The sequence below is a fragment of the Crinia signifera genome, chromosome 8, assembly GCF_055691185.1.
Source record: "Crinia signifera chromosome 8, ASM5569118v1, whole genome shotgun sequence".
Classification (NCBI taxonomy): Eukaryota; Metazoa; Chordata; class Amphibia; order Anura; family Myobatrachidae; genus Crinia; species Crinia signifera.
Window position 1 is genome coordinate 71,736,861 of NC_139224.1, and position 27,505 is coordinate 71,764,365.

Here is a 27,505-nt window from a genome sequence, read left to right on the forward strand (position 1 = left end):
CATATAACTGCAGGGTGGATATGAGCAGGGGAAAGATGCAGAATATAATATACTGTATACTACATCACAAAGAAATACACACACTCATACAATATGTATAGCTCTGGTAAAAAAAAAAAGTGGAACCACACACTTCCAACTTACTGCAGAAGAACTGGATGTCAAAGGGTTAATCTGCTCTGGTTGGGCTCCTGCAGCAGCATGTAGTGGTGGAGGGTTTAGCAGAGCGCAGAGAAGAGTACTCAGTTGTAGCATGAGCAGGAACAGAAAGTAGGAGGGGTGCATCACCAGCCTGTGCGGAGATTTTGGCTGCAATGTGTGGCCCAAGCATTAGTATATCTGTCTAAGAGTGAAGTTTATCAAAGCTTGGTGAGAGATAAAAATGGAGTGAGAACAAGTTCTAACAAATCAGATTCTGTTATTTTAAAGGCTGTGTTTGAAAAATGACATTTAGAAGCAGATTGGAAGCTACTTAATCTTTCTCCATGTTGTCTCTCTCTAATCCTTGATAAATCTACCACTGATCGTTATGTGCCTGATGTTGCTAAGCATTTAGCATTATGGCTAATTTATTTCTGTTTGCTTTGGAACTTCATATTTGCAGATAAGTTACTTAATATTTGTGATACTAGGGACTTGTTCAGTTGTCTTATATAATGTAGAATGATTCCTTTTCATTCAGGCAGGGGCCAGCCCCCGCCAGAAGGGGATGCATGTGCATGAGACACACGCGCATCCCCTTCAAACAGAGCACCCCCCCGTTCCCCACTGCCTCGTCACCGTCCCCCACATCCCTGATCCTCCCCCTAACCCTGCCCGTCTCCCTGAAATGGAGACGGGTAGGGTTCCTGTCCCTCACTGACGGGAAACTGGGACGCGCATGCATGTGGGACGCTCGCACGTCCCAGTCAGATGTAGCATCTGCTTGCCATTGGGGGTGGTCTGGTGAGCCCAGGCGCTGGATGAGTGGCGGTACATCTGTAATGCTTGGTACTGTATATACTATGGGATAAATTGTGCTGATCTTATAAACACTCCGGTGTAGATTTACGATGATGTGAATTCTATTGAAGATGGGATGTTGCCCATAGCACCCAGATTCTACTTCTTATTTACTTAGCACCTTCTAAAAGATTATTTAGCACTTTGTAGAAGATCATAGATCTGATCAGGGCCGGTGCAAGGGTGTCCGGCGCCCTCCTGCAAACCATACATTTTGCGCCCTGTCACATTGCCATTGCAGGTTCGCCCGCACATGCTGCAAATGGATGTTTAGCATAAACATTCATTCATCTGCCTCGAGTAACCGCCCACATCTTTCGATGGTCAGCAACCATCGAAAGATGTGGAAGGTACACACATATAAAAGTGACTTTTAAGTCACTTAAATATGCGTGCATGCTGGCAGGAAATGGGCGGGCAGCTGACATCCGGTGATATCAGCTGCCAGCCCCCGCTCCCGTGTCACTGCCTCAATACGATGAGAACGCAGGACCGCAGGCGCGCACTATCGGTCCTCCGTGCGAATGCACAGAGGACCGAATGGACTAGAATAACCCCTATAATGATAACCCAGCCCATTATTTAAGTCATACTTGGCTACCTGACCCTCTCCATGAGGGAGAAAATGCTCTGTTCCTGGACTTCCCTGGTAATGTAGGATTGCCAGCACCTGTGGGGAGCTAGGTAACTGATAAGAAAGGTGTCACCACAGGTGCAGGCAATCCTACATTACCAGGGAAGCCCAGGAACAGAGCATTTTCAGGTAGACAAGTATGATTTAAGTACATCATTTATCTGTCTAACTGAATATTAAAAAAATATACAATTATAAAAAATATGTTATAACATGTATTATAAAATACTCACTCATTGCTGTTTAAATCTTGTGCAGACCAGTCCCTCCTCTTCTATCTGCGTAGGCAGGACCAGGACACAGAGGTCGCCATTACATTACACCCCTCTCGTGACCGAGGGGGAAAGGAGGCGATAGAGGGGGCGGAGTGTAGATGACTGACACTGGCCACTCCACACAAGGCTATGCTGCTCATTTGATTGACAGCCTGGGGAGCAATGGGTAGGGGGCGGCCATCATGACATCAAGGGCAAGGCACAGTGAGTGAGGGGAGCTGCTGGCAGGGGCTGGCTGGCAACTTTCAGCCTGGGGGGCAAACACAAGACAGTGGCCCCGCTTTTTCTACCAGCGCATGAAATGGGATTCACAGTGTTGGAGGCCTGGTTTGCTTAATCAGCAGGAATGGGCTTAGAATGCCGCCTGTCAGAAACCAGCAAGTAGAACACAACACACTGCATCTTTCTGCGCATGCATCAGATAAACGCACTGCATGGGCACTGGGAGGAGATTAAATCCCATTCAGTACATATTGCAAAAAGAAGCCCATAGGCTTCTATAACGCAATGCCATTTACAGATGGCAATGCCCACCAAGTCCATGCTCTAGAATGTATCCCATTCAGGAGCTTGGTGTATACGAGAAATGTGGTTGGACCGCTGAATACGGATTTTCAGAGGTTTGGCTACATTTTTACCTTTGGTGCACCCTGCCCCAGTGAGTATACAGAACCCATCTACTGTAGGAAACAATATATTACAAAATAAATAAAAAATAATTTTCAAAGTCACTTGTTACTCTTATAGTAACAACCTGAATAAACAGTGGAGTCCTATTCATAAGTCCCAAATATAACTGAGCCCTCTATACCCTACAGTACTGACCCCTCTACACCCTACACTACAGTACTGACCCATCTATACCCTACTGACCCCTCTATACCCTTCAGTACTGACCCATCTATACCCTACTGACCCCTCTATACCCTAGAGTACTGACCCATCTATACCCTACTGACCCCTCTATACCCGCCACTACACTACTGACCCCTCTATACCCACCACTACATTACTGACCCCTCTGTATCCACCACTACATCACTGACCCCTCTATACCCACCACTACATCACTGACCCCTCTATACCCTACATCACTGACCCCTCTATACCCACCACTACACTACTGACCCCTCTATACCCACCACTACACTACGGACCCCTCTGTATCCACCACTACATCACTGACCCCTCTATACCCACCACTACACTACTGACCCCTCTATACCCACCACTACACTACGGACCCCTCTGTATCCACCACTACATCACTGACCCCTCTATACCCACCACTACATCACTGACCCCTCTATACCCTACATCACTGACCCCTCTATACCCACCACTACATTACTGACCTGGGTTGGAGTGGAGGAGGGGGACCAAAAAATTACATTTTTGCACCACAGCATGGATTCCCAGGATGGCACCCTCCGTGGTTTGGCGGTCTGGGCTACAGCCCTGCCTGTCCGCCCAGCCGCCCCTTAAATACATGCAAAATTAGTTACAAACACAGAAAAAAACAAGCCCCCCTTCCACCAACAACACATGTATTTTTCAACACACACATATAATAAAGAAAATACCAGCAAACTCCCCCCTCCCCCCACACAAATTACGTATGCAAGTCACACATACATTTTTACACTCACTTGCAAACACATTGTACACACACACACACACACACACACACACACACACATACACACACACACACACACACACACACACACACACTAAACAAGATAACTCCACCCCCCCACACACACACATTATTTATGCAAGTTACATGTATATTTTTACACTCACATGCAGACACATAGTACACACACACCAAACAAGATAACATCCCCCCCCATGTATGAAACACATTTAACAAAGAAAACAACAGCTCCCACCCACATTATACCTACACATGATGACTATATCCACCAAAAAACTCACCAAGGAGGGGAGCTTCTGTACAGGGTGTGGAGAAGGGAGGGAGCAGGATTCATTTCATGCTGCCCGGGAGGAGAGAAGAGTATCAGGTCGGGACACAGGAGGGGAGGGGCCAGCCGTATGGGAGCTCAGCTCATTGGTGGCTGGTTCCAGGAGATGGGCTGGCCCCAGTAATGAAGTTTTGTGCAGCTGTGAAGGCTCCGTCCGGGCTGCGCTGTGTGAGTGTCCCTGAACTGAACAGACACTGCACCAGCCAGCCCTGAATGGCTGCTGTCAGAGATATCAGGTCAGAGTGCAGCGAGGAGCACACGGAGACTGGTGCAGGGGGGGGAAACAGCTGAGCCAGGCACTGCCGTGACCGCTCTTTGCTGGGGACAGGAGGCGGACTTTGTAAGACTCGGAGACAGTGTGTTTGTGTGCGCACAGCCGCACACAGCGGGGCGCAGCATCCATCTCTCCATACTGTGTGTGTACTCCGTCTCCATACTGCTGCCCAGCGCTGTCAGACAAGCGCTGCGGGCGGCATGCAGGCAGTGAAGGCGAGGGGCCGGGCTGAGGCAGCTTTAGCAGCAGAGCAGGGACAGTGCGCCTTTTCAGCATGGCGCCTCCCTGCTTTGCAGGAGCTGCTGAGCGGCCAGCGCCGGCCCTGGATCTGATTGGTTGCTACGCTCAACATCCCACCTTCTCACCTAACCTCATACCATGCATTACAATCATAGGTTTTTGTAAAAGAAGGACTGCGCTTATATGACACAGGTGCATGTAGGTCTGAATTAACACTAACCACTTGCTTGTAAACAAATATATTTATTAAAAAGTATTAAATTCATATAAATTTATTGTTACAGTAAAATATACATACACAATCAATAATCGGTGGCCACCTATTTTGTGTAACTTAATAAAACAGTATTACTACTTAATTGAAGAAGCTTTCGTTAGGCTTGTATAGCTCTATTTTTACAATCATAGGCCCAAATATTAAAAATTCACATTCTTTGTGCAGCTGTTAAATGTGATGCCCCCAGTACTCCAAAATATGGTTCATTTTCATGCAATAATTTGTGGTCTGAGAACAGCTTTGGCTCCACTTGTGAATTCATTTGCTCAGAAGGATGGAAGTTAAAGGGCTCCAAGGTAATGAAGTGTGGACCTAAAGGAGTGTGGACAGAGGACATTCCTGAATGTGAAGGTACTATTTTGAAAAGTCAGTTTCTATATACAGTATTACAAATGCAGAAGTCTAGGACTTTCAGGAATAACATTGAAGCTAGCAATCAGCACCGGCACCTATGAAAGTAACAATGATATTATACTGTATCACCATAATAGTGCTAAATAGCTCCCAGTTCAAATTGCTCAATGATAATTCAGTCTTTCCTTATATAGATACAAATCAATTTTCTTACACAAAACATTTATTTAAAATATACAAACTAAAAAAGGCATTTTACAGCAGCTCTTAGTCTTAGGAGTGATTTTCTTGATTCTTTAGATGAAGAACGTATACTGATGCGTTTCATCACAGTGAGACTTCATCAGGGGTAAAGTTTTTAAATGTGTCTCTTAAATCTCTTAATTTTCTGTTAAGTTTCAATTGATCTGAAAGTGGTTACACCTTTCTATAGAATTCCTGTCCTTATTAAGGGCCAGATTATCAGTGCAGAGTTGTCCTACGGAGTTTTTTTCTACTTTTTCTTCCGTATGAAGATATACAATAATTGTCCCTTAGAGGAGACTGGAGGGGTGAATTATTTTAACCTCTTGGCTTCTGACATGATATACCAATTGAAAGGTGAGGGAAAATGAAAATAAAAAAGTCCTTAAAAGTACAAATGATCTTTTCTCCTTGAAAGGATGGATATATGGTGAGAAAGAAGTTGGTCACTCCTGGCTGCAAGTGCTAGTGTGCTTCTCTGTGTTACAACCACAATATATATATATATATATATATATATCTCCTATATATTTGGCTACATCTGTCACTCAAAGTGGGTGTCTGTGTCTATAACGCTCTGTTCCTGGACTTTCCTCTTCATCTGTGCTGAACACCTATCTGAGAAATTAACCTGTTTAAAACAGGTGATGGCAATCATACATTAAGGGGAAGTCTAGAAACAGAGAATTGTGTCCCTCCTGGAGAGAGTCATGTTGGGAGGTATGTGACAGAGAACCAGCCCAGTGAGCCCACAGACAGTGCCAGACACCCACTGCCTTCCCATGTTGCCCAGCACTGCTACTCCACAGCCACCAGGTGAGCGCCCCCCTCCCGCGATTTGCGGAAAAACCTCCCCCCCGCGCGTCCCTCCCTCCCGCGATTCGCGGCAAAAACACCCCCCGCGCGACCTCCCTCCTGCGGTTCGCGGCAAAAAGAACCCCCCCGCGACCCCCCCTTGCACGATTGGCGGCACCCCCCCTGCGACCCCCCTCCCGCGATTCGCGGCACCCCCCCCCCCCCCCGCAATTCGCAGCAGCCCCAGGATTAAATGGCACATGCAAAACACTGACATGGCTATGGTCGACAATGAAAAAGGTTGACATGAGTTTTTGAAGATTTATTTGTAATTTTTTTAATTTTTTCATATTCATTGTCATGTGTCGACATGGACACCAATGAAGTGGCACACTTATGTCAACATTTACATGTGTTGACCTTTCTGTGTTGATTTTTTCTTGTGGTGATTCGCGTCACACCCCCCCGCAACCCCCCCTCCCGCGATTCGCGGCACCCCCCGTGACCCCCCCACCTCCCGCAATTCGCAGCAACCCCCCACCGGAACCCCTGTGAACCCCGCCCTCCCGCGATTCGCGGCACCCACCCCCGCGACCCCCCCTCCCGCAATTCGCGGCACCCCCCCGTGATTCACGGCAGCTCCAGAATTAAATTGCACATGGAAAACACTGACATGGCTATGGTCGACAATGAAAAAGGTTGACATAAGTTTTTGAAGTTTTTTTTTGTCATTTTTTGAATATTTTCATATTCATTCTCATGTGTCGACATGGACACCAATGAAGTGCCACACTTATGTCAACATTTACATGTGTTGACCTTACATGTGTTGACCTTTCTGTGTTGATTTTTTTCTTGTGGCGATTCGCGTCACACCCCCCGCAACCCCCCCTCCGGCGATTCGCGGCACACCCCCCGCGACCCCCTCCCTCCCGCAATTCGCGGCAACCCCCCACCGGAACCCCCATGAACCCCGCTCTCCCGCGATTCGCGGCACCCACCCCCCGCAACCCCCCCCCTCCCGCAAATCGCGGCACCCCCCGCGATTCGCGGCAGCCCCAGGATTAAATGGCACATGCAAAACACTGGCACGGCTATGGTCGACAATGAAAAAGGTTGACATGAGTTTTTGAAGATTTATTTCATTTTTTGAATGTTTTCATATTCATTGTCATGTGTCAACATGGACACCAATGAAGTGGCACACTTATGTCAACATTTACATGTGTTGACCTTTCTGTGTTGATTTTTTCTTGTGGCGATTCGCGTCACACCCCCCGCAACCCCCCCTCCCGCGATTCGCGGCACCCCCCATGACCCCCCACCTCCCGCAATTCGCGGCAAACCCCCACCGGAACCCCTGTGAACCCCGCCCTCCCGCGATTCGCGGCACCCAACCCCGCGACCCCCCCCTCCCGCAATTCGCGGCACCCCCCGTGATTCGCGGCAGCTCCAGAATTAAATTGCACATGGAAAACACTGACATGGCTATGGTCGACAATGAAAAAGGTCGACATGAGTTTTTGAAGTTTTTTTTTTCATTTTTTGAATATTTTCATATTCATTCTCATGTGTCGACATGGACACCAATGAAGTGCCACACTTATGTCAACATTTACATGTGTTGACCTTTCTGTGTTGATTTTTTCTTGTGGTGATTTGCGTCACACCCCCCCCCACCCCCCCCCCCCCACAACCCCCACTCCCGCGATTCACGGCACACACACACACACCTCCCCCGCGATTCTCGGCACCCCACCCCGTGACCCCCCCTCCCGTGATTCACGGCACACCCCCCGCGACCCCCCCTCCCATGATTCGCCGCAACCCCCGCCTCGTAACCCCCCCTCCCGCGATTCGCGGCACCCACCCCCGCGACCCCCCCTCCCGCAATTCGCGGCACCCCCCCGCGATTCGCGGCAGCTCCAGAAATAAATTGCACATGGAAAACACTGACATGGCTATGGTCGACAATGAAAAAGGTTGACATGAGTTTTTGAAGTTTTTTTTTTTTCATTTTTTTAATGTTTTCATATTCATTCTCATGTGTCGACATGGACACCAATGAAGTGCCACACTTATGTCAACATTTACATGTGTTGACCTTTCTGTGTTGATTTTTTCTTGTGGCGATTCGCGTCACACCCCCCCCCCCCGCAACCCCCACTCCCGCGATTCACGGCACACACACACCCCCCCACGATTCTCGGCACCCCACCCCGTGATCCCCCCTCCCGTGATTCACGGCACACCCCCCTGCGACCCCCCCTACCATGATTCGCCGCAACCCCCGCCCCCGTAACCCCCCTCCCGCGATTTGCGGCAACCCACCCCGCGACCCCCCTCCCGCGATTCTCTGCAATCCCTCCCCTCCCGCGATTCGCAGCATCCACCCCCCCACAACCCCCCCTCCTGCAATTCGCGGCACCCCCCATGACCCCCCCTCCTGCAATTCGCGGCACCCTCCGCGACCCCCCCTCCCGCGATTCGCGGACACCTAAGTTGCAATACAGGGCATCTTTCATACAATTCTAACCATATTTCTCATATACAAACGTTCACAAATTAAGGGGGCGCAGCCCCTTACGACGGTGTGAAGAGCGCCCGTAGGGCGCGATGAATCACCTAGTATATATATATATATATTTATTTAGCCTGCAAACTGCTTACTATTCACTGGTTTGCTTAACAGCGTTACCAATTAGTTTTTGACTGCTGAGGTTATCTTTTTAGTTACTTACCATTCCACTTTCTGTAGGCTTTCTTTCTACAGATACATCACCTTCCTCCTACAAGTTATATAACAGCTTCTTCTCTGGCTGCCTCCTTTGTGCTCTCCAACAAAACATTTCCTCAATTGTTTTCTGAGTTATCTTTGTAAATTTCCCATCAGGACATACAAAGGGCTCATTGGGGCATCTCTCAAAAGCATATCTTGAGATTCCTTTAGGTGTTGTCAGTGCTATATTTGATGCAGGGGAAGTCATTGCAATAGGGCTTAGATGGTCTTGCCAACTATACATTGCGTTTGGCCCATTACCCTGCCTGAAAAGGGGACATATCAGGGCTCAAATAGATGGAGATCTCCAACTTTCCCTCTTAATCAACTCCACATTGGTATGATCTTTTGTGCTCCTGTTTCACAATCATTGGTTCGTCATTTACATAAAACTGTTCTTGATGTTTGGAGCCAATTGCAGACTTATATCATTATCTTTGATAATTCCCCTTTGATTTAGAGTTTTTGACTGCAGGTGTAGCCACATTCAGCTTTTGTCACGATTCAAGGTCTGAGAAACACTTACTTACATTCCTGGTGTTTCTCTAGGCTTGTTCGGAGACTGTCATCCAGATCTGCGCTGCGGCGTTCAAGTGTCTGGCTAGCACCAGGTGTGCACGGTCAGTGTCTTCTGTTATATCATCTCAGCGGGCACTGCTGAACACAGTCTGCGGCCTTGTTGGTCACAAACTCCCAGCACTGGGCCTTCTCTCGGTTCCAGGCCTTAGCCCTTTCAACATGCATACCAAACATCATTTCTGTCTCCAACATGGGCGCGACCGTATTGGTGTGATTCACAGGAGCTCCTCAGCCAATCCTGGACTGGCTATTCTGACATAACTCCGCTACAACCAATCTGCTGCATTCTTTGCCTATTAATAAGCTGAAGCTGAGCCAAGCAAACAGTCAGTGCAATGATGTCCTTAGGGTAACAGTGTCTCCTGTTACCTCTGAGTGTTTCCTGCTTTCCATAGCATCTATGACTTACCACCTTGCTGCAGCCTGACTCTGGTGTCCAGACATTGGTTCTAATCCAGAGTCCCTGCTTCAACATCAGTACCTGCTTACCATCGTTACACCATCACTCATTCTGCCTTCTGCTGTTGCTGCGGAAGACGATGCATCTACCGAGTGGGTTGTCACAATCATATAGCCTTTAGTTTGCCCTGTAACACATGTCCATGGTTAAGTTTTTGAGGGCACTGAGTACACTTTTTTGGACATTTCTTTACATCCTGGGTATCGCCTGCCTAGTGAAGTGGAATCTAGCAGGGACACACTACCTCCATCAATCATCTAAATCCCCCTCCACTAATGGCAGACAACGGACACACATCTAACACCAACATAGCTATCAAGGCCTGAGTTATCCGATTTGCCCTAGGATGACTGCTGTCGTACTTTATCCTCACCGCAAACGACTGTTAGATGGTCAATTGCTTAGTGAAAGTAGTGATGTTCTGACTTCCCCTCTGGGATGATGAATGACTCCCAGCAACAACAGCAGCAGCGTCAGTAGTAGGCATAGCACTATAGGATCCTATGGCGGAAGCCCGGATAGAAGAGGAGACAGTCATGCCAGTGACATGGCCTGACGGACTACTTCTGATATGGACTGAGGAAGAAATTGGCAAGGAGTGACTTACTGGTGTGGTTTTCAGGCACCTGGATACAACAGGACCAAGGGATTTAGATGTTCCTGCTTACTGCTTACGGTCCTAGCCACAGTTTCTGAACTACAGATGTAGCGGGTCTCATCATTGCCGCCAGGCCGCCATGGCGGAGGTTCTGGCACATCGATATTCTCCTGACGCTGGCGTCCGCCAAGGGGCGTGGGAGCACGCCATGTAATACAATCCGCCACCACTGGGTGGCTAATGCTCCATCAAGCTACAGTCGGAGTGATGTGCCAGTGGTATCCCGCTATTCGCCGTAAAGAGCGCGCTTACGGTATGAGACGCTCGTGCACAATGAGCCGCTCGTAGGAAATGAGCCGCTCGTAGGAAATTAGACGCTCGTGGCTGTAGGAGTGAGCAAAAGGGCTACAATACCTTCACGTTCACGTAGCCGATGCTGAATATTTTGAACTGTTGGTACTGTGCATACAGTAATGTGTATGCAGCTGAAGGCAACCGCCTCCTCCCCTTCCAGACTTGACCTACAGTACACAAAAGTACAATACATTATATTACAGCGCTAATCCATGTAAGGACCGTCTCAGACGCTGCGAGGGGACGCCGACACCTTCACAGCTATCCGCGTCCCCTCGCGGGCTTCACAGGTGTCCGCGTCCCCTCGCCACGCTTCGGGCTCGGTGGCTCGCTGCGCTTGCCACACTATTCTATTCTCAACTCCACGCCGACGTGGATAGTGGGGGTATGAAAAGGTCGGAGGATGCGTACCGCCGCCCCTCGTGGGCTCGCTGCGCTCGCCACGCTTCGGGTTCACGTTGATAGTGGCCTGGTTGTGAACATCCAATATCATTCATCAATATCATTCATATCTGACACATTAAGGACAACAGAATTTAAGGAATAACTGTAATTATCATATATCAGCAATAAATTAGAACAACAAGAACACATATCATACAATCATTAATAGGCGTAATTACTTAGCCAACAAACTTAGTGCATGTAGAATGCGTGTAAATGGGCTGTCACCCGCCAGGCACTTTCGCCACACAAATTCTTGCATGTAAGAGTCAAGGTGATGGCGGGCTGTGCCCCGCTGGCGTTTGTTCCGCCACTTTGCACATCCCCATAGTCTTTCTATATTGTGTGTGTGCTCCAGTGTCTGGGTCCACAAAGTTATATTTATGATTGACCCTCAAATGATTGTATCCAGCCCGCTCCAGTTCTGCGGTATTGTAGGCACGCCAGCAATCACTTACAATTGTAGTGCCAGCCTCGATATGCTCTGCAATTGCGGTCATCAGGGTTGTCGCATCTCTCTTTTCCACAGGCCACATGAAACATTCCCCTGTTTCGCGACACACTCCTCCAAAGACCCAGTTGGTGGAGCACTACCTCCATGTTAAACATGGTTCTCCGGAAGTTTTCTGTGGGGGGGGGAAAGGGATACCGTAGTATAGTATTACGATACATTAACTAAAACCCTACTTTAAGATAAATAACCGTAGAAACATATACTGTACTGTAGTAGAATTTGACGGCAGATAAGAACCATTTGCCCCATCTAGTCTGCCCCTTATTTATCCTTCAGGTCATCTCAACCCTTTTTAATCCTTATTTCTTTGTAAGGATATTCATATGTGTCATGAACCTGACTTGTTTCACATTATTTTCTGATGTTCCATGCCTGTCTGTTTCCTAGCTGCTGCTGCAGCTGCAGCTGCAGCTGCTCTGCATTCTCAGTGATTAAAACTCCAGTGAGGCTCCCTGAGTTCAGCACCAGTCACATGATCCAGGTAACTCAAGGCATACTTCCTGGTTCTGTCTGCTGCTGCAGACAATCAAGTAATCACCTGGAGGAATATAAGCCAGCTTCACAGAGTCCTCCTTGCTTTGAACAAATGTTCATTCTGCTTCCTGTGTGGTTACCCCAGAGACAGAGAGTTCCAAGGCTCCTGGCTATCCAGTCTCCAGCGATACCATCTCCAAGTGTCCTGCTGCTACTTACCTGGTTCTGTTCATCTCCAGAGACTCCTGCTAATTCCATCACTGCGGTTGAGTTAGCAAGTTATCCCCTGCAGAGGATACCGCTGGCACTGGCTAGCAAATCCCCACTAGCTCCTAGGCTAGACCCCTTGGCTCCCAGGCCAAGCTACCTTCAAACCCATCAGTGACTTTTTACCATCACAGTCCTGATCTGTCGACAGGCACTGTCTACCTCACAGTCGACACTCAGCTTCTGCCGTCTATCCCTGACTAACAACATCCGTGTCATCCCTGACATCCATCAGTTGCTGTATCCAAGTATTGTCACATTATCGCCTATTGTCGACATTGTGTCCACTGTTTTCCAAAGTGCCTCCAGAGACTCTGTGCTTCTGTCGTCTCCTGGTGACTAACAACATCTGTGTCATTTCCGACGTCCACCAGTTGCCGCATCGTCACACATACACCTGTTGTCGACATCCTGTGTCAACTGTTTTCCAGAGTGCCTCCAGAGACTCTGACATTCTCTCCTGGTTATCGACATCATAGACCAACGACTCCCAGGTCGTCATCTCCGGCTTCCAGGCCATCCTGCAGCTCCCAGGCTGCCAACTGTCATCACCGGCTCCCAGGCCATCCCGCAGCTCCCAGGCTGCCAACTACCACCCCGGCTCCCAGGCCATCCCGCAGCTCCCAGGCTGCCAACTACAACCCCGGCTCCCAGGCCGCCTCGCAGCTCCCAGGCTGCCAACTACAACCGCGGCTCCCAGGCCGCCTCGCAGCTCCCAGGCTGCCAGCTATCATCCCCGGCTCCCAGGCCGTCTGCAAAAACATTCTCAGCATCCCTGGTTATTCCACTCCTGCCAGAAGCTACCACGAGTTCCATCTACCGTGTGATCCAGCCTTCTCTGTGCAGCCCAGGTTATCTCCTCAGCGTCCGGATATCAGTGGGTTCCCGAGCCCATCTCCCCTCGGCTCTCAGGCCGCTCCAGCGATCCCCAGTGATCTCCAGTGTCGGCTCCCTAGCCGCCCCAGCGATCCCCAGTGATCTCCAGTATCGGCTCCTTAGCCGCTCCAGCGATCCCCAGTGGTCTCCAGCGTCTTCCTGTGTTACCCTCGTGTCATCCCCGGCTTCCAGGCCGCATCTCACGGTACTCAGTTCCCCAATACTGTGTACTCCCTGTTATTCACAATCCTCAGTGTCCTCTGTGTTGCTGTATAGCATTCAGTGCCATCGATCACCATTGATGGTTTAAGTACCCCTCAAAAGACTCTTGTGTTTCTTACCCTGCCAAAGCCACAGGGGAACCTGGGCAGAGGGCCGCGACCTGGTCGGCAGTTGCAGCGAAGTCCATATCCCCTTGCGGGGATCCCTGGTGAATACCACTGTTGGCTTAGACCCCGCGCCTCTGCTTTAGGTCTCAGCCAATCCTCTGTGTCCCCGGCAGGTCATCCTCTCTCCTCCGTGCATGAGCTCTAGCTACCTCCTTCGTCCTGCTACCCAGCGCCCTCCACTGGTCCACCACGGTCACAGCCGGGAACACAAGGAACCCCGGTGCTGACAATATGCCTATCCCAAGCATGTTTAAATTGTTCTACTGTCTTAGCCTCTACCACCTCTGATGGGACGCTATTCCACTTATCCACTACCCTTTCTGTGAAGTAATTGTGAAGTAATTCTTTCTAACATTTCACCTGTACCTACAATACCTCCCTCCAGTTTCAGTGCATGTCCTCGTGTTCTATAACTTCTTTTCGTTTGAAGAAAATTTCCCTCCTTACTACAGTATGTTCAAACCCTTGATACAGTATATTTAAAGTTTTCTATCATGTCCCCCCTTTCCCTTTTCTGTTCCCTCTTCTTTTTTTCTGCTACTGATTCCTCTCCCTATCCAACCAAGCATCTGACTAGCCTTCATCATTGCTTTGCTACTGTACTATTGCTTTCCTGCCTTTACAGTAAGTCATTTGAAATAATGACTCCTACTGTTCTGTATATCCCTTTCCAGCATGGTGAAGAGAAACAGTGCAGTATGATTTACCTCTAGACACTGGCTCCTCTGGGGGAGTTTGGCTGTCCGCCACAGCTCTGCAGCCCATGCGAACCATCCTATGAAATATGGGTCACAGGGTCCGCAGCCTTTCACGGTCATCTGTGAAAAAGCAAAGGAAAAAACTGTAGGTTAGTTTGCAAAGTACAGTACTGTATTGTACTGTACAGTATCCAGGACACATGTTCAGTAATGTGTACTGTACAGTAACTGACAGTTGCACCACAATTATGGTAAACAAAATCTATTCTGGCCTCAGCATCTGGATGTGTCACGGCCGTCGTGCTGGGAGGAGAGGGGAAGTTGTATGGATAGTATAAACCCTGTACAGTGTCCCCATTGTCTATGCATCACCCCTGCCGTCTCTGTCCCAGATGAAATCAGAGTACTGTACAGTACTTACCAGCTGCCAATGGCCTGGGGGGGGTATGTTTCGCTGGTCCTGCGGCGGCAGTGGCGGAGGGTCATCTGGGTGGGTGGAACTGCGGAAAATAATGTGTCACGGTCCCTGCACTGGCAGGAGAGGTTAGGTCATACAGACTGTGTGGCACCTGTTTCCTGTCAGTGTCCCCGTTGTCTATGTACAGTATCACCCCTGCCGTCTCTGTCCCAGATGAAATCAGGAGTACTGGACAGTACAGTACCTACCAGCTGTTGATGGGCCGGAGGGAGAGGGTGCGCTATTTCTGCGGCGTCGGTGGCGGAGGGTGATCTGGGTGGTGGGGACACTTTCTGATGTTGTAACTGTAAATAAAAAGACAAAATAAACATACAGTACTGTACTGTACAGTAGAGTAAATGGTTGGACCCCAGTTGTTATACGGTACAAATACTGTAACAGGCCTTTGTTCACTAACATGCCTACTGTATACAGTACTTGGGACACGCAGCCATCTACTGTGCTGAGGCTGGAGGAAAAGAACTTCCATACTGAATTAGTTCACGAATGGGATTCTTCACCATTAGAGCAGTAACATTCTGAAAGTCATTGGCGGTGGGGGCGGTTACAGCAACTACTGCTCATTAATTTTAATCAAAACTGGATTCATTTTTGGCCACTAAGGGAATCCTACTGTATACTGTACTGTACAGGTAGATACTGTACTGTATGTTTTACTCAAGTCAACCAACTGAACTGTAGTGGACAGTATCTACAGTAACTTGTAACTACTGAGTTACAAGTTACTGTAGATACTGTACTGTCCCGTACAGTTCAGTTGGTTGAACTTGATGGACTAACATCTTTTTTTCAGCCTGAATTACTGCACAACAGTACAGGTAGGGTACTACTGTATGTTACAGGGTGGACCTACAGTACACGTACAGTACTTTCCGGTACACGTGGTGGGAGCCCTGGTGTTACACTGTACAATACTTACCAACCGCACTGGGTCCCGTCTCCTGGTCGGTGGGGGTGGAGGCGGCCAGCTCCTCCTGGCTGGGGTGGAGGCTTTCGGATGCTGCAAATGTAAAAAAAAGACAGAATAAAGAGACTGTACCGTACAGTAGAGTACTGTAGTGAGGCCGGAGGAAAAGAACTTCCGTACTGAATTACTGTAGTGTAAGAATGGGATTCTTTACCATTAGAGCAGTAACATTCTGAAAGTCATTGGCGGTGGGGGCAGTTACAGCAACTACTGTACTGCTCATTAATTTTAATCAAAACCGGATAAATTTTTGGCCAGTAAGGGAATCCTACTGTACAGAGCCGGCCCTAGGCATAGGCAAACTAGAGAACTGCCTAGGGCATCTGCAGCTTCTGCTGATTAAAATGATATGCAGCATGCCTACTGTATATTACAGTATGTGTGTGGGTGAGGCCGTATATGCATATGAAATAGTGTATTCATGGAAATCACTGTAACATACTGTAGCGTTCCGTATGCAGTTACAGCCGCAGTCACACACAGAATATACTGTACAGTAGGCCAGAGGTGGAACTAGTGGATGTGCTAGGGGGCAACAGCCAAAATGTTGCCTAGGGTGTCATTTAGGCTAGGGCTGGCTCTGCTACTGTATACTGTACTGTAGATACTGTACAGTATGTTTTACTCAAGTCAGTACAGTAGTTACAGTACAAGTTACTCTAGATACTGTCCAGTACAGTTCAGTTGGTTGAACTTGATAGACTAACATCTTTTCTCAGCCTTAATTACAACAGTGCAGGTAGAGAACTACTGTACTGTAGCTACTGTATGTTACAGGTTGGGCCCATACTGTAAGTAGAGTATTACTGTACTTACCACCAGAGCTGGTGCCCGGCTGCTCCGTCTCCTCCTGACAGGGATGGGTGGGGGGGGGCAAGCCGCTCATTCACTGGCACTGTGGAAAAGCACACGAAAAAACTACTGTATATTTTCTAACACTAATGTACTATACAGTACTGTACCTCCCAACATAACCCATTCCAGGAGGGATGAAATGCTCTGTTCCTTGACCTCCATGCCAGTGGCAGTTGCAAAGTTGTAGGGCTGCAGCACAGTCCAAAATTCAGATAGGGGAGCACAACCTACTGCCACCCCAAACACTAAAGTCTCTATTTGAACTTTGAACAATGGTGCAGCCCCACCTCTGCAAGTGGCACTGGCAAGGAAGTCCAGGAGCAGAGCATTTTGTGGCCCCTGGAATGGGTCATATTGGTACTGTAGGTTCTGTACAGTATGCCACATGTTTGAAAGTCAATATGCAATGTTCTGTACTATACTGTACTTTAACTGCACCAAGAATACTGTACTGTACTTACAGTGGCGGTGACGCCTCTCCTGCGCCGTCATCCTGCTGATCCCTGGAAAAATAAGAAACAGTACAGTATAATGACTATTTGAAGAGTCCTCTCAGATGTACAGTACTGTAGCAGTACACACCCACGCAGGGCCGTTAAGAGAAATCCTGGGCCCCGGTACAACAATTTCCTGTGGCCCCCACAGACAGAGCTCCTCTGAGGACCTGTTGTTACGCCACTGCTTCCAAAGTGGATACAGGGACACAAATTTACGCCGTAATGCCTATTACAGTACACATGTCACAAATCCATTACATATTATACCACATGCCATAATGCTCATTACACGCTACTGTATGCCATACACGTAATACCTACAGTAGTACATTTTACCACATGCCATAATGTCCATTACACATTATTCCACACACCACAATGCTCATTGCATATTAGGGGGTTAACATGCTCATTGCCATGGGATTAACCTGCTCTGCCAGGTGTTACATGCTCTGCCAGGGGGTAACATGCTCATTGCCAAGGATTTACAGTACATGCTCTGCAAGGGGTTAACATGCGGACATCCAGAGTTGGATCTCAGCCCCAGCAGCATGCAGGGAGGCAGCAGACACAGATAAGCCAGCCAGCCACCTTCCACCCACCTTCCACCCACCTTTCACAGTGACCTGGACATGGGTTGGGAACCAGGGCTGCTGGGATGGGAATGTGGGGAGTGGGGTGGGCTGAATTCTGCAGAGTGGGTGGTATTAACGCAGGAGTTGGCCTCTCTCTGACCCAGATCCTCCCAGCACCCAGAGACTCCCAAGTCACGTGGCAGGCCCTGGAGATGGAGAGCGGAACAACGCTCAGAAGGACCTCTGTGATACTGCTGCCCCCACATCTGCACTCCCAATGCCACTGCTGAACAGCTGACTCTGGTGCACTCAGACCCGGCGCACTCGCCAACAATTTTTTTTTAAAAACCTCTGTGTCCAGATCAGGGCACCCCTGACAGGTCCAGGCACGGATAAATTGTACCTGCTCCCCCTGCCTCTCGGCACCCCTGCACCCACGCTTCTACTGTAGGTGCCACATTCACAATCTCTTTTCACAATATCTCCATATACAGTATGGAACTAGACACGCCTGTGCAAAATTCTACTAGCAACTAATGTATAATCTCCCTGAAACTCATTTTCAAAAGGAGGCAAGTACAGTATGCTGTACAGTAATCAGCACATTAAAAACAAATCTGAAATCCACCATGGCAACAAGTAGAAAATATACAGTAGCACTCAACATTGTACAGTACTTACTTTCCCTTAGGGAGTCCAGTAGTTGGGGCTCCCGACGAACCAGGTCGCTCCACCTGCGCTGGAGGCTCCTGACAGGCCTGTCCCTCCGGAATCTTTCCCTGATGGCCTGGCTTGCCCCCTGGTAGGCCTCCACAACCTCACGATTGGAGACCAGGGGCCTGTCCCGCCAAGCCACCAGGGTGAGGAGCTCCCCTGTCTCGAAGGGCCTCACTCTCTGCCTGCGGTCCGCCATAGTGCAGCAATAACCAGTACTGTACACTGTAATGGCGCTCTGCCCACGTGCGTCCTGTGCGCCGTGCGTCCTGTGCGGAACAGCGTCGCATTCTGTGCGCCCGCAAGAGTAGTGAGTACAGTAGTTTATCACTGGCCAGTGATAAACTACAGTACTTTATGAACAGTGCAGCTTGCCGGACGCATTGTATTAAAGTACAGTATTATACTGTATATTGTAAAAGAACTTTAGAACACTATACTGTACTGAGACGTATTAGCGTCCGTGCCGCTCCGGAATACACCACAAGCGCCCATGACCAGTACAGCTTGCTGGACGCAGCACTATTGTATAAAAGTATTATATATTGTAAAAGCATTATATTTTATATAATACTTATACAATATACTGTAAACTGTAATACTATAATATAAAAAGTTTGACGCCGTAATCGAACACGGGTCTCCATCATGAAGAGCCGTGCAGGTATCCACTACACTACACAACAGTGCTGCATCCTTCAAAGTAAAATGATCGCTATACGAATCAGTAACTTACAGTACTGTGAATGTCATACTACAACACCATACTGTATTGTGGGTAACTTTAGAACAATATACTGAGACGCATTAGCATCCGTGCCGCTCAAGTATACACCACATCCATGTACATGTACAGTATATTTAGGACTAGGGTTGGCTGTACATTATCTACAGAATACTGTAGTACAGCTTGCTGGATGCAGCACTATTGCATAAAAGTCTTATACTGAATATTGTAAAAGAATTACAGTATACTGTTTATTAATGAACTCAGCGACTCTGTTTATTAGGTGATTCTTTCCCTGGAGCAACAGAGATGCTCCTGCGAGACAAATAAAATACAGCTCCTCTCCGTCAGCATCAGCATGATGCACTCTCAAAGTATGATGCACAAAGAGACAGGATCACGCTCGTGCCGGCGGCGTAAGAGAGGTGCTGACTAGGCTTGCAAGGGATAATAAAGTTCCTGTACAGTAGTTCCTGCGCCTCATGCACGCGCTGCAGCACAAATTTTACGCATGCGCAAATGAGGTTTTCAAAAGTGACATCTGGTGGTTAATCTGTGGTATAGCACGCCACGGCGAATCGCCAAGCTTGTAAAAGATATTGCGAATGCCGTGCGCCACGGCCGCCATGGCGGAAAAATCGCGATAGGCGGCAACGATGAGACCCGCTACAACTGTAAACAGTGACTTATGAACAAGCTTCAGGTGACGCATAAGGGAAGATGTCCCTAGGAGGCCAACATCTGTACCCAATCTTATTGCAGCTTTACATATGCTACATATGGCAAGACCGGTTGTCTGGATCTAGATAAAAATAATTCCAGCCGAAGAGGAAGATACTTTGGTCTTCTGCCCAGGCATGCTGATGGCCTTTTGCATCCCAACTGTCTTGCTCAGTGTCTCATTTAAGCAAAGCACATCACCATCAGCAGTATCATTCTTGTCAACTTCCTCCTTAGCACCAGCTACATCAGTATCCTCCTCCTGATATACAACCTTGAGACCTTCAATCTCAAATTCAGGAACTGAACTGTGGGTGATCCTTCCAGCATATGTAGAGGGTGTGCAAATGGTGGGAAGGTCGGGCATCACCATCTCCAACACACTTGGACTCTCCTTGGGGATTTGTGATACCATGTTTTTAGAAGGTACAGTTGTTTGCTGTGTTTTTGATGACAGCTTAACTCTTAAATTTTCTACTAGGGGTAGAAGGAGGGCTTAGAATGGCGTGTGAAGCTGAACCACTAGTCATGAACATAGGCCAGGGCCTACACCGTTCCTTACCACTCCGTGTCGTAAATTGCAAATTGGCAAGCTTACATTTCTTTTTTGGATTTTTCTTACCCTCTACATTGACATTGGGCATTGGCCTAAGCAGACAACATTGATCACACTTCATCGTCTATGTCATGACTATTGGCAGCAGCTTCAGTACTAGGAGGAAGTGGTTCTTGTACTTTCACTATTTTATCCTCCAAATTTTCTTTCTCCGTTATCTTACTGGAATATCACTGGACTGGAATTAGTAAGTAAGTTAGTTTTATTTATATAGCGCACTTTCTCCAACAGGACTCAATGCGCTTTACAGACATTAAAAATAATGCACATACTGTAATACAAAGGGTTATCAGAACGAGCAACAATGGCAATACAGATATGCATCACACATACAGATATGCACTAGACCAGTGGTTCCCAAACTTTTTTAATCACGGCACCCTATAGTATCAGAAAGTTTTCCGTGGCACCCCTAGACCAAAAGTTTTTTATTGAGTACTTTAGATTTTTTTTCATTAAATAAATTGTGTTTATATGTCATCCTTAGGTTCAGTTATGTGGTTATGTACATGATTCGCTACTGTTTGTTCAAATACTTTATGACTGGAAGCCATAAGCACTGGTTTTGCCTATTACATTGACAATAAATCATTGAATTGGGCCTGGATCACAAACCCATGGCACCCCTGCCAGTGCTCCACGGCACCCCAGGGTGCCACGGCACACAGTTTGGGAACCACTGCACTAGACGCATTCTAATGAGGGACACGGACATGGGGATCATATTTACCGAGCTGTGCAGCACCCAGGCAGCCATTTAGCGACGCCACATGGTGATTGCACCAGCCAGATAGGTAGACCAGTAAAACAGTACAGATATACTGTAGGAAAAATACAGATATATACTAGATGTACTCTAATGAGGGACACTGACATGGGGAACATATATTTACTGAGCTGTGCAGCACCAAGGAAGCCAATCAATGGCGCCACTTGGTGATTGCACCAGCCAGATTGGTAGCAAGTAAAAACGGTACAGATATAGGACACTACAGGGGTGACACAGGGTACATATTTGGCTAGCAGCACAGATCCTAGGCAGCCAGTAGAACAAGAAACAGTTTGATAATTAGCGCTGATTGAATTATCCTGCACTGCAGCTGTACCGAAAAGAGGGATTACCAAAACCCCTTGAGTATAGACCAAGAAAAGTGTGGAACAGCGCAGGCTGAATAATATCATCAAATTTATTCAAATATAAACAATTTTGTGGCCAACAATAGACATACAAGACTTACAAACATAATAAAATTATTTCCCCATCTCTGGAACCGGTTAATATTCAAGCATGCATAAACTGGGATTTCTCCTTGGTTAGTAAGGTTAGTTTAACCAGTAAAAGTCCTCACTTAATGTGCACATTGAAAGTGGTTTGTATACTTAAGTGGATTCCAGTACTATCGCAATGGTGGGGCTTGGCTTGTGGGTACATCTGATTTTCTCTGACCGCTGGTACAGTCCTATCATGCAGTCATATCCAAGAGTATATCGTAGGTAATGTCTAAGGTAGCCAAATGTATCCCCTTGTCCTCTACGCATTTCTCAGCCTTAACTGCTTCTCAGCGGCTTCCTGAGGTGTGTAAAACTGGTGCTGCATTTCCGCCTTTTGTAGCGGTGAGATTACCGTCTGCGCATACGCACGCTCTTGCGGGTCAAGCCTCTCTTTCATATCGTAGTCATCTGGTCGGCTTTTCAGGCAGTAAGTTTCCGGTCTGCACGGACACCCACAATTGTGGGTCATGCCTCGCTTTCGTATGGGCATCATTGTAATCGGCTCAGATGTTCAAGCCTCCTTTTCAGTCACGGAAATGTAGGCTGTCTGCGTTCCACAGTACAGCCTACATTCTGGATACTTAATGATACGTTCTCCACATTCTGTATCTCTGCAATTATAGCAATTTTGCCTAAAGTGCAGATTATGGCAATCACCAGTTATGTCAGTTTATTAACCATATCGTCTATGGTCAGGGTAATTACATATAATAAATTTGAATATATTATTCAGCCAGTAGAACAGTACAGGGTACACAGAACAAGACATAACAGCAACAGAAGAACAAAAACAGAGCACAATTAACAGTACAATTCTTAGTACACAATACAGCTGATATATAGGGAATTGAATGAGAAGAGATGCAGGTATACATTGTAGGTGAGTAAGAGAGCTGTAATTGAAATGCAAGAAGAGTGCTGTGAGAACAGGAGGGAAGAGGGAGGAATTATGCAGCAGTATCACTGGACTGGAATTATACAGCTGTATCACTGGACTTTAACGGCAATATCACTGGACTTTAAGGCAGTACAAATGGACTTTATTGGCAGTACCAATGGACTGAATTTATGCAGCAGTATCACTGGACTGGAATTATACAGCAGTACCACTGGGCCTGAATTATGCAGCAGTATCACTGGATTTTTAAAGCCGTACCTCTGGAGTGGACTTATATACAGCAGGATCACTGGACTCGACTGAACATTAACAGCAGCAGTATCACTCTGCTGCACTTTAAAGGCAGTACCACTAGACTAGTGGACTGAAACTGCAGCAGTATCACTGGGCTGGATACAGCACTATCACTGGACTTTAAAGGCAGTATCTCAGGAGTGGGCTTTTTTACAGCAGGATCACTGGACTGGACATTAACAGCAGCAGTATCACTGGACTGGATTTATATATATAGCACTATCACTTGACTGGGACTGCAGCAGTATCACTGGACTTTAAAGGCAGTATCTCTGGAGTGGACTTATATACAGCAGGATCTCTGAACTGGACATAAATGGCAGCAGAATCATTGGACTGGACTCAGTAGGACATGAAACGAGTCACAACAGCACAGCACAGTACACACTTCCTCTCCCCTCTCTTAAGCTGGAGTGAGGAAATGGTGCTGCCCGCCAGCATGTATATAGGGTCCGGATCTCACAAGATCTGACGTTGGGAAATCCAAGTTTGGGCAGGAATTCCAAACAGGCTCGGAGAGTGCATTTGGATTGGGGGTGTACGGTGGTGTCCGAATTACCCTAATCCGAACTTGCTCTTCCAAAGTAGTTTCAGTATTATGAGTGTCTAACAATCAAATGATGCCTTTTCTCCACTGTCCAGTCTTTTTCATCTTAGTAATAAGAAGCAAGTATGTCTTATAGACATTTTTGTCTTGATCATTTTATCTCCACCTGGCTTTCCTGGTTTTCACAATGACAGATATAAAAATCATAACATCTCTAATATTCCAGGAGTTAGGTCTTTTTCTCAGAGAAATGTGTAAAGAAATTGGTTGTAAGTTTGGTTAATTAGAGAACACAGTGTTTTGAAAAATAGTTCTAAATAAAAATCCCATTGCAACTAATAATCTGAAAATAAAATTATAGCTGGAAGTATAATTGTAAGTGTTTTACAATACCTCTTTTATATCAATTTACAGCTGTACAGTGTCCACATCTATCGGCACAGCCTCAGGGCTATATAAATTGCTCTCATCCAAGGGGAAACTTTAGTTTCCAATCATTCTGCTACTTTGGATGCTTGGATGGATTTATTCTTGCTGGAAGTGAAATGATCAAATGTCTGTCTTCTGGGAAATGGAGTACTGATTCTCCACATTGTACAGGTAAGTGAGGAAATGTATAGAGCTTTAGAAAAGGGTTATGCGGTTGTACTGTGACACTTAGGGGTAAATGTGATAAGAATTGTTTGTGGTTGAAAATGAACTCAAATGGGTTTGCATGAATTGGCACGTGTTTACCCTGATCAAACATACCAAGAAGTAAGTTAGGTCAAATTATGTTTCCCAATGGTTAAAGCAGTGGTTCCCAAACTTTTTTGAATCACGGCACCCTAGAGCAGTGGATCCAAACCTGGGGTACTAGTACCCCTGGGGGTACTCTGCAGACCATTTGGGGGTACTTGAAAATAATATTGGTAATGGCGGACGATGAAAAGGTCTTTTGATGGCTAAAGAAGACACATTGCCATGGAGACAAACCATGTTGTGTCATATGCCTGACCAGCAATCCACTGGGAGCTTCCCATGCTGCCCTTGGACATCAGCCTTCATCTGCCCAGCACTGACAAAGGTGGAGGAAGCAGCGGCATTAATCCTACTGGTGTTAGCAGGAATGCTGGAGATAGTACACAACCAGTGTCTAGACACAGAAGAGCATGATTCCTTGCTGTATACTACTCCTCCGCTCCTCCTTAATATAAGGACATGCATAAGGATCCGCATACTGCTAAGTACTGTCCATATTTCAAAATGAGAGAAGGGGGTACTTATCAATGAAAAGCCGAATCAAGGGGTACGGGAGAGAAAAAAGGTTGTGAACCACTGCCCTAGAGCATCAAAATATTTTCAAGGCACCCCTAGGCCAAATGCTTCTTATCGAGAAATTCAGAAAAAAAATATTAAATTAAGTGCATTGTGTTTATATGTCATAGTTATCTGGTGAGGGGCAGGATTTGCTTCTGTTTGTCCACATATATCATAAATAATATGAATTGATTTTGGTCCACCAACCCTGCAAGTGTCCTGAGGCACCCCAGGGTGCCTAGGCACACAGTTTGGGAACCACTGGGTTAAAGCAAGGTTTATCATGTGAGTTTTGTTCAAAACAAAGGTGAGACAAAACCCACATGAGAATGAAGCACTGCTCAGATCAGTGTAATCTGTGCTGTGCTTTTGTGTGTCAGTGAAAAAAGTGCTAAACTAGTAAATAACCACCCCCCCCCCCCCCCCTTATATAACCAGCATCGGTCTTTTTTTTTGGGGGTTAGTGGGGTTATGAGTTTGAAAGTTTGAAAACACTTAGGTAAAAAAGGCTTGGGGGTGCCCAGTATTTCCTTCAACCAGTGCCTAACCCAGTCTAATTTTGGAAGTACAGGAGGCAAAAGATGTAGGGGTCCACCATATTTTAATCATCCACCAGGCAACTTACTATTGGGCATGTAATGCCACAGCCAGTGAGACATGTGTATGCTGGTCTCCCCCAGTCAAAGCCTTCATCATCCACCACAGTTCATGCAGCCTGGGAATTCCACCTGGAAGGTCCCCCCTCCAGAGACCCGTGGCTACTTTAATGATTGCTAATCCAGGACAGAGGAAGGCAAGTTTACTCTATAGTACAGTAGTACTGTATAAAAATTTATATTAATGTATTTTAAATGGGGACTGGTTCCAGCAAATCTGCGCTGCATGCTGATATTTGACGAACCACAAGTATCAGTATGCAAAGCATTAAAGGACCAACTTTTTCCTGTATTAATCATGTAAAAGAAATATAAAAAAAAAAAAAAAAACAGAACACACACACTGATATTTTAATCAGTGACGTGCGGTGAGGTTAGTGGTTGGTGAGGCACTGGCTTGGTGGAGCCAGTGGCGATGGGCTCTGTGGGGAGCGTTGGGACCGGGTTGCTTCTGTGCTGACAGGTAGGTGCGGGAGCTGCCGCCAGCATAAGCAGCATAGACTGGCAGAGCAGCTCCTTCCTGTCAATTCAGAAGCAACCCGGACTAGTGGTCGCCACAGACCCTGTCGTCACTGGCTCTACCAAGCCACTATGGGCATAGGCGAATCTAGAATTATGATAATGGGTGGTCCCAGATCCAGATATAACAGCAGGGGGACCTTTGCGCGGCGTAGCCGTGCGGCAAAAAGGGGGCGTGGCCTCATGGGAAGGAGGCGTGGTATCACAAAAAGGGGTGTGGTATTACACATTAGACCATACACAGTAATGCCAATTACACATTTTAGCAAACTCCGTAATACCCACTACACATAAAGCCACATGCCGTAATGCCAATTACACATAAGGCCACACACCATAATGCCCATTACACATTGTGCCACACATCATGATGCCCATTACATACTATATAACAAACCGTAATGCCCATTACATATTTGCCACATAAGTGCTGCTTACCTCTGTGCTCATTGCTAGGGGGTGCTTGCTTGATGGCACCATAGTACCCATTACACATGATGCCGCACACCATAGTACCCATTACACATAATGTCGCACACCATAGTACCCATTACACATGATGCCGCGCACACCATAGTACCCATTACACATGATGCTGCACACATAATGTCCCTTACACATGATGCTGCACACCGTAATGCCCCTTACACATTAAGCCACACATTATGCGTAATGCCCCCACATACCGCCACTTGTAGCGTCCCTTAAGCAATGCCCCCAAATGTGCCACTTACTGTAAATTTTTATATGAGCCTTCGCTGCTGCTGCAGAGAGAGATGGAGTGCGGTGCAGCTGCTTCTATGGGGAGAGGAGAGCACGCTCCCACTCCCCTCCTGGTGCCCCCTCTAGCCGAGTGAACATTTTAAATATTGTGCGTGCTGTTGTTGTGCATGACATCGGGGTAGCACGCCGGGCGCCGGCACCACATGATTAAAGGGGGGGGGGGGGGGCGGGCTGAGGTGAAAGCGGGGAAAAGAATTGGAGCGGAAGCTGCAGGGGTGACAGTCATTGACAGCTGGGCAGAGAGCAGGGGGCTGCCTGGCTGTATTCAGAGCACTGCAGGTCACGGCTGTTTGAAATAATACCCCTTTCACAACAGAAAATGCAGGGATTTACCCGGGAATATGGTCCCAGGATCATGCAGGGACACTCCCAGGCTAGTCCCTGCATTTTCTGGTGTGAGGAGGAGAGACAACCACTCCCCTCTCCCTACCCCCCTTTAACCAACCAGCTATATCTTCGGAACCAACTGACCCATTTACATGAGACCAGTATCATATTGAAGAACTTTTGAGTTGGCTTCGAATGCTTTTGGTCCCGTGAAACTGGGCTGTTTGGTTCCAGAGAAATCTGCCCT

At 47.3% G+C, this 27,505-nt stretch overlaps 1 protein-coding gene across 1 annotated transcript in view; it reads left to right on the forward strand.

The window, feature by feature from the left end:
* LOC146026207 (L-selectin-like) overlaps positions 1–27,505 on the forward strand; it is a 237,071-nt gene that overhangs the window by 176,292 nt on the left and 33,274 nt on the right. Inside the window, exons 8-9 of the mRNA XM_083156666.1 lie at positions 4,856–5,041; positions 24,089–24,274. Of these exons, the coding sequence (XP_083012792.1) occupies positions 4,856–5,041; positions 24,089–24,274 (372 nt within the window). The remainder of the gene's footprint in view (positions 1–4,855; positions 5,042–24,088; positions 24,275–27,505) is intronic.